The following is a 13,102-nucleotide window of genomic DNA, read 5'->3' as shown; positions in this document are numbered from 1 at the left end:
TAGAACGGTGAGGTTCAATTAATGTTAGAGTTACAAGAAGTACATAAGTTCAACAAAGATAAAAGAAGCTGCAATTACATGGCTGGAGAAACTACTTCCTAGGAACTATTGTAAAATGCAGTCCGCACAAACCAAATTGAATTCACATGAACAAATAAAATAAAAATTACAAGGAATAAAAATTTGAGACATTTGTGATGCTCCAATAGACAGAAACAATTGGACACCTATTCACCTCCTTGCCCTTCAGCTGGATGTACTGAAGTGCTGGTGAGTTCAGGATCCCCCACGGTGCCGTTGCCCACGGTGAGGCGAACGGTTGGAGTGAGAACCCCTTAATTTGGGCTCTCTTGGCTTGTCCTTGATTGCTTCAATTCGCTCCAGAGCCTCCTGAACTTCTTTCATGGAGGGTCGACTCCTTGGATCGGATCCAAGACACTTAAGGGTGAGTTCCGCAGCCTGGAATGCACCTTTTGATGGGTACTGTCCCTCAAGCCTCGGGTCCATTATATGGGCTATCTTGCGCCTGTGAGAGAGAAACGGTTTTGTATACTCAACCAGATTGTGTTGTCCACTTGGGCGGTTTGTGTCAAGTGTTCTTAGTCCTGTGAGCATTTCCAGTAACACAACACCAAACCCATACACATCACTCTTTATATATAGATGGCCTGCATAGATGGAAGCAGTTAGTGTTGTTTTCACGGCCACGAATTTTGAAAGTGATAAGAAATTTAAATGGAAAGTGACTTCCCAGGACAAGCTACTGATACATAGAAGAAGACTAGAAAAAAAAAGGGCACTAGAAATTGAATAAAGCTCAAAGGCAAGAAAACTCTGAGAATAGAATGAGCATATAAATTTTAAAGAGTACTAATATAAAATACAAAAGATAGAGCATCTCTTTGGTGACATCTCACTGGGCCTGTGATCTTCAACTTTGATGTCACCAGGATCCCTGACTACATCAGCAATGAGATTTCATTCTATGTAAGAAATCCTCCTAAGAGCAATTCTTTCACATGGTTACTGGTTATAAGAAGGTACCTGTGGCCACATACTCTGGAGCTGCATATCCATAAGTGCCCATGACTCGTGTTGTAACATGAGAATCTCCAAACATCGGACCATTTTTAGCCAATCCAAAGTCAGATATCTTTGCATTATAATTCTGCAAAAAATAGAAAGAAATGAAGGAAGAAGAAGCATGTAAGACACCGATTCTCCTTTAATATCAGTAGGAAAATGGAGTATCAGATCACTCATTTTTACCGAGTCAAGCAAAATGTTTGAAGCTTTAAAATCCCTGTATATGATTTGCCTCTCTGAGGTATGAAGGAAATTAAGACCCCTAGCAGCCCCTATGGCAATCTTGAGTCGTATGCTCCATGAAAGGGGTTGATAAGTTGACCCCCCTGCAGACCCAAAATATGGATCAGAATATATCACACGATTGAAGAAAAAGATCAATTTAGTGAGGCACTCGTAAAATCTTTCAACGAGATTACTAAAACAGAAAGGGGAAGCAGAGGAAATAACTAACCACAAGAAGGCTCCACTTTACTGTGTATCTTAGAAACTCATCAATTACATTACTCACTCTTATGGTAGCAATCACTGAGGAACCTTAAACATGATGTGAAAAGTGATGTCGCCAGAGGATATGTGAAGTAGTGACCTTTCCATTCAAATTTCGTTTTCATTTGCTTTCTGCCTCTTGGTTTTGCAATTGTAGGTTTCTAACTAAATGAGTATCTTTGGCTAACGTAACTAGCAAGCCACTGCAATAAATCAAGATAAATAGGAAAAACACTTCACAAGTCTAGACATACCTTTTTCTCTAATGCATTTGTAGTTAATATGTTACATGCACAAACCAAACTCCTTTAAACACAATTTTCTTCAGAGGGATAACATAAATCTTAAAACATCTAATGGAAGTTGTGAAAAAAAAATATAGACATGTGATTGAAGAGTGTACAGGATGCAAAAGGGCCAGCTATGAAGGACTTGCAGTAGATCAAACTTGATTAAGTAGATCCCTAGATCTGAAAACCATGACCATGTTTACAATTAAAAACTGCAAACTTGAAAAAGAGTGAATAAACTTCTAGTCCAGGAAAACATACTTCTGAAGAGGTGATTCTCCAAGCTCCCTTTCGGCATGAATTCATAGACTAGCAAAAGCTCTCTGTCCTCCCAACAGTATCCCAAGAGCTTCACAAGGTTGGGATGATGAATTCTCCCCAAAAATTGCACCTCTGACTGCATGAAAACAATGAAGTTAACAAGGAAGAAACTTGAGAGTTCAATGGTTGTACACATGGGATAAATAGTCAACTCCATTTGTCCAATCCACAGGATGTGCTAAGAATGAAAGGGGCATGCCTCTACTGTATTAAATTATGTTCAAATTGTAGAACCTGAGTTTCGTCCATGCAAATAGCGTCACTGAATTTTTCCAGCCAACATCAAAATTCAGTACCTTAAATCACTTTTGCTTACACAAACTGGTATAACATTTTCTCAAGCAGCTCCACAGGTGGCATATCTGACTTTTATACATGTGTTCTCGAAATAATTTGAAGAAACAATGCACCAACCAGTTACTAAGAACACACTCTCAGTTTTTGCTTCTGTCTTCAGCTGTTTGATTGACCAGTAAGCCATGGTATGTGTCCATACATAACTTCAAGGAAAATCACCTACAACAAGCTCCAAAGCTTTCCCCATATAGTAACAGATCAGAAAGTTTTGGAATTGGTAGACCGAGATAATGAATGGGAAGGTGGTGAAAGTCTTTCTACCTACAATCAGATGCTCCAAAGAGTCACCTGTTACTTTATCCTTCACAATTAAAATTTCTTCATTCATTAATGCAGTTTGACCGTAAAACAATGTCTCAAGGATATCCAATGTACATGATATGCACTTCAGTTAATTCCCAAAAAAAAAAAAAAAAAAGATTCAGAGGCATAAATTTTTTAAATAATATTTATTTTTCATTTTCATTAATTCACAAATAAAGAATGCTCCATTGAATGGATTTGTCAAGTTTATTTGCAGATTCTGATCAACGGGATTTTCAGCACTTCAGCAACCAAAACTCTCTCTCTCTCACACACACACATATTACTTTACAACCAAACCTCTCTGACTGGAAAATGTGAAATAGAAACATCCTGATTCAACTCAAACTCAGCAACTAAGATGCTTGGACTTTGACTTTGCTAATTTTTTACATCAATCGCATTTATAGTCCTTCAAAACAAGAAAATAGAGGAAAAAACACAACTAAAGTCAATCATAAATGCTAAGATCTGGATGCAACGATTTGTATCTTCCTGGTTCCTAACATTTCAACAAACACAACCCACAACTGCATCATCATGCATTAAAAACCAAGAAGTGAATAGAATACCCATCACGAGAAAAAGAAACATAGAATAATGAGTAGAACTATTTTAATTTTTTAAAGAAAATCCCAATCCAAATAAGAATGTCGTGGAAAGAAAAAAAACACATAAAATTTCATTCTATCAGAAGATCGAATTTGTGGTACCTGCCACTCTTCCAAACCTTGCATGCTCTCCGAATTCAGTTTTTTCACGGCGACCATAACTCCGCAGCCACTCTTGGCCGGAGTGAGCGTCTTTTCCTCCACCCATCCCTTGAAAACTTTTCCAAAACCCCCTTCTCCTAGGACTGTATCAGGGCGGAAGTTCCTAGTTGCACTCTTTAACTCAGAGAAAGTGAAAATTCTCAAATTAGGAGTAGGTAGTATTTGTCCGTTTTTGTAAATCTCTTCGTTGCTACACGAAGAACCCCCCGTGCTACTAGAAAACACTCCTCCGCTACTAGAAAAATTGCTAACGCTTTTTGAAGTGCCTGTATACGAGTTAAAAAAAAACAAACAAATCAGAACAAAAGCAGCTGATTGTTTGAAATAAAAAAGGAACAACGAAATAAGATTTTTTTTTTTTTTATATTAAAGGAAGAGATAGTAACAATTTAGAATTAGAAAGAACAGGAGACAAAAATTAAAGATAGAATCTTTTCCAATAACATATAAGTGCTTGAAATGGAATAACAGGAGACGAATAAAATCCCAGATAAAAAAGGGTAACTCCTTTTTTCCTCACTAAAGAAAACTGAAAACAGACCAAAGTTAAAAACCCCGAAAATCACCGAAGTTAGATCGTTCTTGGAGCCGATTATAGAGCAAAGGTGGCTACCAATTTTGCTTTCTCTTACAGAGGACAAATTGAGAAGAGGAAGAGAACCCAAACAGAATCATCACCCCACAAAAAAAAAAAAAAAAAAGGTATGGAGCAATTGAAAGCTGTCTTTTTGCCATCGAAGCAGCCCTTTCCTACCTGGGCTAGACGGTCTTGTAGTGCTCGGACTCTTCACAGGCGTCCCGCAACAGAGTCCCATAATCCCTCCCTCTTCTTCTCTCTAACAAGTTGCGAACATCCTCTAAACTCCCACGTCTTTCCTATATGAGAGAGAGAGCAGTAGGGGACGGAATCCACGATCCCTAATGTATCTAGGAGAGAGAGGGAGAGCGAGGAGCAGAGACACCCCGAAAGAACTTTCCGCAAACGATCGTCTTCTACGACTTTGCAGTCCCATTTTATATATTGCTTATATAGTTTCAGTCTTCTCCCGGAAATTTTCACTCTTCGGTGCCACACAGCTTCAGGAATGGTCAGTGACAAAGAGTCTGCGGGCGTAGTCAACGGCCGTGTCCGCCACAGCTAGCGTAACTCGCACTTGTTTTTTACTTTCTCGGTCCGATAATGAACGACCGATCGATCAAAACCCAGAAATCTTCATAGTGTGGGCCCCCTTTTGCGGGTCCCATAGCTATGACTTGAGTATGAACAAGAAGGAGGGTTTTTTTTATACGTCAGGCCGAAGTTACGATCCAAAAGGTCTTCCGATAAGACATTTTCGGGTTTATTATGGAGTCTAAGAAAAGTCTTATGAAAGGAAGTCTCACATGCGTCATGAAAAACCATGTGTGAAACTCAAGAATTGCCCATTCATGACTAGAGAGCTGGATTTGAATTCAATTTTAAATGAATTCAAATCAAACCCTTTTGCATGTGGGCTTAATTTGGTGCAAGACGACTATTCCCCTGACATTAAGTCACTTAACACAAGTGAAGAAATAAAAGTTTTAATTCCCACTAAGTTGGAGGCCACATTTAAAACACACTACCTTCTCTATTTTATACTTCTTGTTTCCATTTGCTTACATAGGTATTGTGGTAAATATTTGTTGAGTTTTTATATTTGATTATTTTTTTTATATTTTATCATTTTAAAAGACTTTAAAATGACATAATTTTTTTTTTTTTTGACATTTCTCAAAGGTAAGAGGAATCAAGAAGAACCACGAGGAAAATAATAAAAAATGAATAAGCGGTATTTGATTACCTATTCAAATTATCCAAAACTTATTTCATTACCTTGCTCTATTCAAATCAAGTAAAGGGTATTTGTAAATTTTTTTATTTTCAATTAAGAAATATATTCAGATTACATTTACATATAAGGGAACGAATCCCGTTTGAAATAAAAAAATACATATCCGTTAATTTCAGATCATATGGCTAGTTATTCTCGGATCGTAAGACCCGTTATGTTCGGATCTTCAACAATATTCTATTGCCTATATATTTCCTTTTTTTTTTTTTTATTCTATTGGGTTTAACAACTAGTATTTGAGATTCTAGAGTTAGTATTAATATAATTATTGGATTTAACAATTAATTGACATAAATATTAATTAATAAAAATAAATAATAGGGGTTTTATCATTATAATAAATATTATAAAAAATAAGAAGTTATTTCATTAAAAATCAAAGTTTTAAAATATAATAATTAGTCAATTATGTGAAATAATTATGAAAATCATATAAAGTTGAAGTTAAATATTATGATTATCATATAATATTAATTTAATAAGCATGTTAATTTAAATAAAAGTGAAATCAAATTTAATATATTTTAGACTAATAAATTTAAATAATTATTTGAGTTAATATTTTATCATATTAATCACTTTGTCATAATAAGAAATAGATTACTAAATTTACAATGATTAGATGTGTATTATTATCTAAATAATATATAAAATAAAATAATATAACTATTTTATTTGAAAAAATTATATAAAATTTTGTAAATATTTTAATTATTAGATTATATTAATTTAACTTTGTTAATTTATATATATATAAAGTGAACTATATTTTCAACTCAATTACAAACCTATATGCTTAAATAATTTAATATTTTTAAATAATAAATCACATTTTCAGAACTTAATAGTATGCAAAATAACTTAAGTCATTTATGTGAATTAAGTATAATTATTTTTTAATTTAATCCCAATTGACAGGTCTACCCCCATTAACAGGGTATTTCGTGCTTAGGCCCACCTCTGAAAAGTAGCGATTTGTCAAACATGCATGAATGATCCCGTATGGAAAGGGCGAGGAGGTCTGTGGGCCCATTATAATTTCCCCTTTTTTCAAGTTTTATCCCAAAAGTCCACTAATCTTATTCTTCAAAGTCCAAACTTTCTCGGGCGCAATGAATTTGTCCCCATGGCCTCGGTGCCTCGAGGTGGGACCCCCCCCCCTGACCAAGTTTAAACCGTGTCTACGTGGAAAAATACCGAGTGCCTTCCGGGCGGCGTCACCTTTGGCTGCGACACGTAACATTATTCAACAGACTTATCATCTATGACTTTGGGGAGGGCCCAATCGATTCCATGGAAACTTCACTATCATGGGCCTTTCTTTTATAACTATTTGGATTATAAAACTGAGTGGGCCTCGGCCTTACATGGTAGCCTTACAGAGGAATGATTCTAAACCATATAAAGAATTGAGATGTGAGAATCAAAGTGGGTAGATTGGACGGCATAAGTCAAGTTAGGGTTCAGATTGGATTTGATAAAAAAAACCCGTCCCTGTCCCCAAAACAGGTTTACTTTGGATTTGATAATTCCTCTGTGCTTGATTTATAAAATGGTTTTCCTTCTGCTAGAATCGGAAATAGGTTTACTTTCCATTCAATCTGGTTCAAGCAATCGGTCCAATTCGGTTTGCAAATATATGGATATGAAATTCTTTTCTTCAGATTCTCACATCTGGAACCGAATCCTCAACAAAGAAAGAAAGAAAGAAATACTACCAAATTTGCTATAACTTCTTGCATCTGACTGAAGTTCTCAAACTGCAAATAGGACCTCCTGCAAGTTCTTGAAAGGTTGACAAAGAAAAAGAACATGGAATAACTAGCCAAAATTAACATTAATCAGCACCAGGAGAGAATTGGGTTTTACAAAAAGAAAAAAAGGGTGTCTAAGATTCACTGCCTACATCAAATACCAGTGATGTGTATTGCGGCCACAAGATCCATTTAAAAGCTTTATTTCCTCCACTCTGCTTTTTCTGCCAAAGACATTTATTTGGAAACAAGTGAGTGAGTAGTACTTATAGGTGACCATACAGAGAGACGAGGAAGATAGCCTCAAGCAAGAGAATCAGCAACCTCATCTTGAGTAATTTACATCCAAAAACATGCCCACATTCGAAAGAAAAGAACCTCGCAACCAAATCCCTTCGGTACTGAAAAATGGCTCTGAGGCATAACATCATTAACATATCGCAATCTACTTACAAAGTCGTACTATAGATGCACCAACTTGCAGAGGCTTTTGATTCCCTCTCTTTTCTTACAACAAGTGATTCTTCCCCAAAAGAGTAACCCCAAAGCCAACTCCTGGTAGTGCCAAAAGAACGAAATAAAGACATGAAGTATTAGCATACGGAATTCTCAGTGAACCCTGATAGTAATCAAAACCAACTTAAAGCATGCATGTGTTTCTTCCATCCCAGGTATGTCAATGCACACATCAAAATGTATGATCATACAAATGGTATCTGCGAAGAATTTATCTACAAATAGGCAAAGGGCAGACAGCATATGAGAGGAATTGGAGTAAATTTTCACCTTTTCCTTGCTGTAAACTTTGATGAATCCTTGACAACGCTTTGTGCAGCTGTAGGAAACGTCGTGCTCTTAAAAAACCATAAAAGAACTCAATAGTATTACTGTTTCAATTCTTTCAATGATCAAAATCTATCAGAATCTGTTGGCGCCACTCCTAGACAGATATGGAACTTGTTGCAGAAGTGGTTTTTACAGAAGATGTTGGTGGCCCCTCACTACTTCGCCTTCTTCGGTTCTCGGAGACATATGGTCGAGATGCTAAGTACTCAAGTGCAACCACAACATCACCCATAAGAGGCCGGAAATTTGGTTGCTCTTGGAGGCACATTGCTGCAATAGCTATCACATGATGAAGACCTTTGTTGGAGTAGCAGCCTTCCAATGATGGATCAACTAATTTAACAAACTTCCTCCAGTCCCTTAGTAAAGGGCGTGACTGTAAAAATAGAAAATAAATTGGAACGTGGATAATACTTCAGCAGTTATGGCTTCATATAATTACCGAGCAGAACAATACGGTAACTCGTATGTGTGAAATATTTTCCCCAATAAATGAAGAGATATTTGCTATCAAGAGTGCTTATAACTGGTACTTGAAACAATACGAACCGGGTCAGTAGTCAAGCAATATTTTTATGATGATAACTATTTACTGTTTTGTTTATCAATTACCATTTGTTGATATTATTATTATTATTTTACTCAAACAGGTAAGCTTGAAGTTGCAATAACATAAAAAGTTAAGAATCTCATGATACTGAATTTTGAGACAAGAGATAATAATTGAAACAGATAATAATTAAGAATCAAGGTGCAATATGGTGGCTGTCAAGCCCTGTTTTAGTGTTGTTGCAGGCCAGCATTGCTGAATGAGGTAGGAAGGCAAAATTTTTGTCACAAGTAGTGGCAATGGGGCTTACCCAATTTACAAGATTCTGCTGCCCTGTTGGCCTGGTAGTATCATATGCTTTCTTTCCTGTGATCAACTCCAATAGAACCACTCCAAAACTATATACATCAGACTTGAGAGTGAGCTTACCACTCATAGCATATTCTGGGGCACAGTACCCGTAGGTGCCCATTACCCTAGTTGATACATGAGTATTGTTTCCAACTGGGCCAAGTTTAGCAAGCCCAAAATCAGAGAGTTTAGGATTAAAGTCATCATCCAACAATATATTTGCTGATTTCAAGTCCCTATAGATAACAGGTGGGTTTGCTTTGACATGCAAATACTCAAGCCCTCGAGCTGCACCAGCTGCTATCTGTATTCGGGTATTCCAACAAAGTGGCCCTTTGTTTGGTGGCAGATCTGAGAAAAAGTAAAAATTCAAAATAAGTCATTGCATTCATGAGATTTCCTTTAGGAACTTCATTAGCAAGAATTTGAAACATTATTCGAAGGTATCGAATTATTAAGGAAATAAAATCATTAGTTCTATAAGTACTAATGAGAAATGGTGTTAACATATTCTAGAGATATCTATAATTTCTGGATGCATTTAAGGGACTGTTTCTACAGCCACAGGAAAATAAATGATGGGAAAATTATTTTTCCTTTAACTAATTTTCTCATTTTTCTCATTGGAAACTTTTCTTATTGAAAAATATTCCCTTTTTGATTGGTTTTCTTGTGTTTGTACTGCCGTAGAAAACAATGGGAAAATTAGTGAAGGTATTTGAGTTTGCACTAGAAACAATGCAATTTTTATATATAATAAAAATCAGATTAAAATTAGAGGTAAGTGATCAAGAACCACTTTTGTGCTTCTTTTTTTATTTTTCCTATAGTTTCCTATTGGAGCAATAGGAAACTCATTTTACTATCCTTTTCAGCATTTCTTAACGGCAAGAGAAATCAAGAAGAATCAAGAAGAAAATTTTCCCATTCCTAAAAATGGAACAAACGCCGGAAAACTTTGCCACAACATTTTTTCCTACACTTTCCGGTTGACATAACCACACCTTAAGTCACAAAATGTATGAGTGAGCTTCATTTCCTCATTCATTTAAAAACTTAAGCACATCCAGTTCACTAATATGCCAGATAATTGGAAGTCATATAGAGACATGAGATTAGATTGTACTCAAATATATGCTAAATGATATTAAGATGAAAAAGGAATCAGTAGACTCAGTAGCTTGTACATTGAAACTGTAATCGTCAGATTGCTAACTGAAGAGGAGAAACTTCAGACAAGAAGAATAGCAGTTATCAGAGGCTTCTCAAATGCTCAAAAGAAACCTAAAAGCCATTATATAACATCAAGTTTTCGAAACTTTGCAACCTCCAAAGGACTAGTTTAGAATCATGTGGCACATATTGTGAAATTACTAAATCTTATTTTCAGGAACATACTGTCAGAATAATAGCAGAGTTACCAAAAAGAATACAAGTAAGAAATAGGGGCTTGCCAAAAAGATGATCTTCTAAACTGCCTTGTGCCATGTATTCATAAACCAAGAGCCTCTGGTCTCCCTCAGAACAGTAACCAATCAAGTTCACGAGATTATCATGGTGTAAGAGACTTAACATGAGGACCTCCACAATGAATTCTTGATTCCCTTGAACTCCTTCCCTATCCAATTGCTTGATTGCCACAACCTGTTATTTGAAAAAAATTAAGAAAGTTCACTCATAAATAAATCAAACAAAGCTTGGACACGCAACATACAGTTATTGCTATTATCGTTGCTATGGTCATTATGGCCACTATTACTCTTCTAACATTATCTTTCCAACTCTCTCTGAGAATCGGAAAGAAAAAAAGCTAGATGCTCAATCATATAAAAGAAAAGTGAACTACAGTAACTAACTTGCCTGCCCGTCGTCCAATTTCCCTTTATAAACACGTCCAAATCCTCCTTCGCCAATCAAATTTACGATCCTGAAGTTTCTAGTAGCAATTGCTAGTTCTCGAAATGTAAAACTATAAGCAACGGCAGCCTTTTTACTACTATTCGGCTTAACATCTCTCTCAGAACAGCCCTTTCCTTTCCCGCTTTCTGCAAGATAAAATAAATAAATAGTTATATACTCACTGCCAAAAAAAAAGGGAGGTAAGACATAGATGATTGCATTTCCATTAGACCGTTGGCCATTCACAAGCATCAAATGTTTGCAGTTAATATTGGAATCATGCAATAGATCCTCAAGAATATGAAATACCAGTTTTACAAAAGATTGTTGCGACTATGAAAGCACAGATTTTAGTGTGGACAGAGAGAAGATATAATAAAATGGATGCAAAAATTTGCCACATTTCTAAAGGGAAAGGAAAAGAAAACAAAAGCGAAAAAATAAAAACAAAGCTCTTACTTGACGTCGATTCTGGGTAAAGCCCAGAACTCTTTCTAACGCTGGCGCTATCTTTGAACCTCCTCGTCTCCTTCTCACGAGGACCAATGCAATAAAAGCAGCTCATTTGCATAATGCAGCCGACCTGAGGTTTACTCTAATCCAACTCCAGGACGCAAATAAATCATGACCCAGTTTTCTATGGAAGTCAGACCTTACAACCTCAGTTCCGACGAAAATGCTGCTCGGATTCGTTAAACACTCTCTCTCATTCCTTCAGAGACATCCCAGAAAACGCAAAACGAAGATCTCAAACACAACCACAGGCAATCCCCAGAACAATTCGCGTAAAAAATTCAGCAAACGAGAAAAAAAGAAGAACGTCTCTTTTCCTCCTTTTTTCCCAGAGTTTCAGACGTCGTCCCCAATTAGGAACATTCACGCATCGGAGGGCGGAAATAAAAATGGAATAAAGGAAGCTGTTTTTCTGTTGCGAAGAGACGCAAAGGCCAAATTTATCGGCTATTTTGTCGCCGAATTTACCGGCTCTTACGGGTAACCATCATCGTCGCTACCTCTGTCTCCTCTCCTTTCAGAAGAGTCCAACCACTCTGCCACCGCGGTTTCCTTTTCTCCTCGTCCATGCTGGTGGGTCCCTCTGCAATTTCCTGCGTGCGCTTTTAAACAGACATGAATCAAATCCTTAAATTACGAAATTACCCTCATGCGCCAGACTTGTGGGGCCACCGAACTTTCATGTCGATGGCCACGAATAACGCCGGACCGGGTCCACCTACATTGGTGGGCAGCAGCGACTTTGAGGTCATGGACAAGAATCCGGTTCAATAAGGTCCCACCGTAAGAAAACACTTCCTCCTTGCTTTCTGCCATATAAAAAGACAAAGTTTAATCCATTTCTTGCTGATTTAATTATCTTAATTAAGTTCTATTTGCCACCCTTGCAGCTAATTACTAGAAAAATGGAGATATGGGGGGTCAATTGCAAATATAACATGTGAAACCCTATGTTTTCAACTAATTTGAATGTGAAAAATATAAAACATTTATTTTAGTAGGTTTTAAATTTTAACCAATAATATAAAAACTAACATAGCAAGGTGATTAGGTCCAGTTATCTCAACAGTTCGATCAATGACTATCTCAACCGTCTGATCAACGACTAAGATAGTTGTTTCGCATGTTTTGCACCAAATGACTTTTAGTATTGGATTGGTCGTGACTTCAAAATATACATGTGATCCATTTATTTGTATATCAGATTAGGTGTGAATTAGAGTGGATCGGAATTTTTTTATACTATATGTTTTCAACTTTATTCTAACAGACAAACAAACCTAAATTTAGTTGTAACAACACATTCATTACATGCACCCACAACTTTTCTTTTCATCATCAATAAAAATCTAGGCAAAATGAGACAACTCCATGCATTAGAGTTGAACACTTATGTAGAGAAGATGGAAAACTTGACGCATAAAGGTTAAAAGAAGTTGAGCACATGAAGAGTAGTCAACCCTTCAATTGAAAAAATGAAAGACTAAAGTCAAAAAGGAGTCGGCCACTATAAACAATTAGTTATGAATTTAAAAAAAAATCGAAGCTAAAGACTTGAAGTATAAAAGTCTAGAGGAGTTGACCATACTAAAAGGGGTCGACCCTTCTGCAACTCCATGCATAAGAGTCAAACACTTATGTAGAGAAGATGTAAAGCTTGAAGCACAAAGGTTCAAAGAAGTTGAACACATGCAAA

At 36.4% G+C, this 13,102-nt stretch overlaps 2 protein-coding genes across 2 annotated transcripts; both read right to left on the bottom strand.

Annotated features, from left to right (window-relative positions):
- On the bottom strand, positions 1-4,604 carry LOC137938132 (probable serine/threonine-protein kinase PIX13). The gene is made up of 6 exons (XM_068783121.1): positions 4,374-4,604; positions 3,560-3,885; positions 2,127-2,262; positions 1,270-1,412; positions 1,045-1,168; positions 1-668 (listed from the first exon to the last, which is right to left on the bottom strand). Exons 1-6 carry the CDS (start codon positions 4,432-4,434, stop codon positions 277-279), a joined length of 1,182 nt encoding a protein of 393 aa, XP_068639222.1. The 5' UTR covers positions 4,435-4,604; the 3' UTR covers positions 1-276.
- Positions 4,605-7,257: 2,653 nt separating this feature from the next.
- On the bottom strand, positions 7,258-11,814 carry LOC137938137 (probable serine/threonine-protein kinase PBL21). The gene is made up of 6 exons (XM_068783127.1): positions 11,353-11,814; positions 10,855-11,039; positions 10,449-10,638; positions 8,954-9,345; positions 8,034-8,469; positions 7,258-7,802 (listed from the first exon to the last, which is right to left on the bottom strand). Exons 1-5 carry the CDS (start codon positions 11,462-11,464, stop codon positions 8,188-8,190), a joined length of 1,161 nt encoding a protein of 386 aa, XP_068639228.1. The 5' UTR covers positions 11,465-11,814; the 3' UTR covers positions 7,258-7,802; positions 8,034-8,187.
- Positions 11,815-13,102: the final 1,288 nt, after the last annotated feature.

The sequence above is a fragment of the Aristolochia californica genome, unplaced genomic scaffold (genome assembly GCF_029961685.1).
Source record: "Aristolochia californica isolate CCGP_79_NKW_82.1479 unplaced genomic scaffold, dmAriCali1.0.hap1 SCAF_8, whole genome shotgun sequence".
Taxonomy (NCBI): Eukaryota; Viridiplantae; Streptophyta; class Magnoliopsida; order Piperales; family Aristolochiaceae; genus Aristolochia; species Aristolochia californica.
This window is presented reverse-complemented; position numbering and strand designations above follow the sequence as displayed.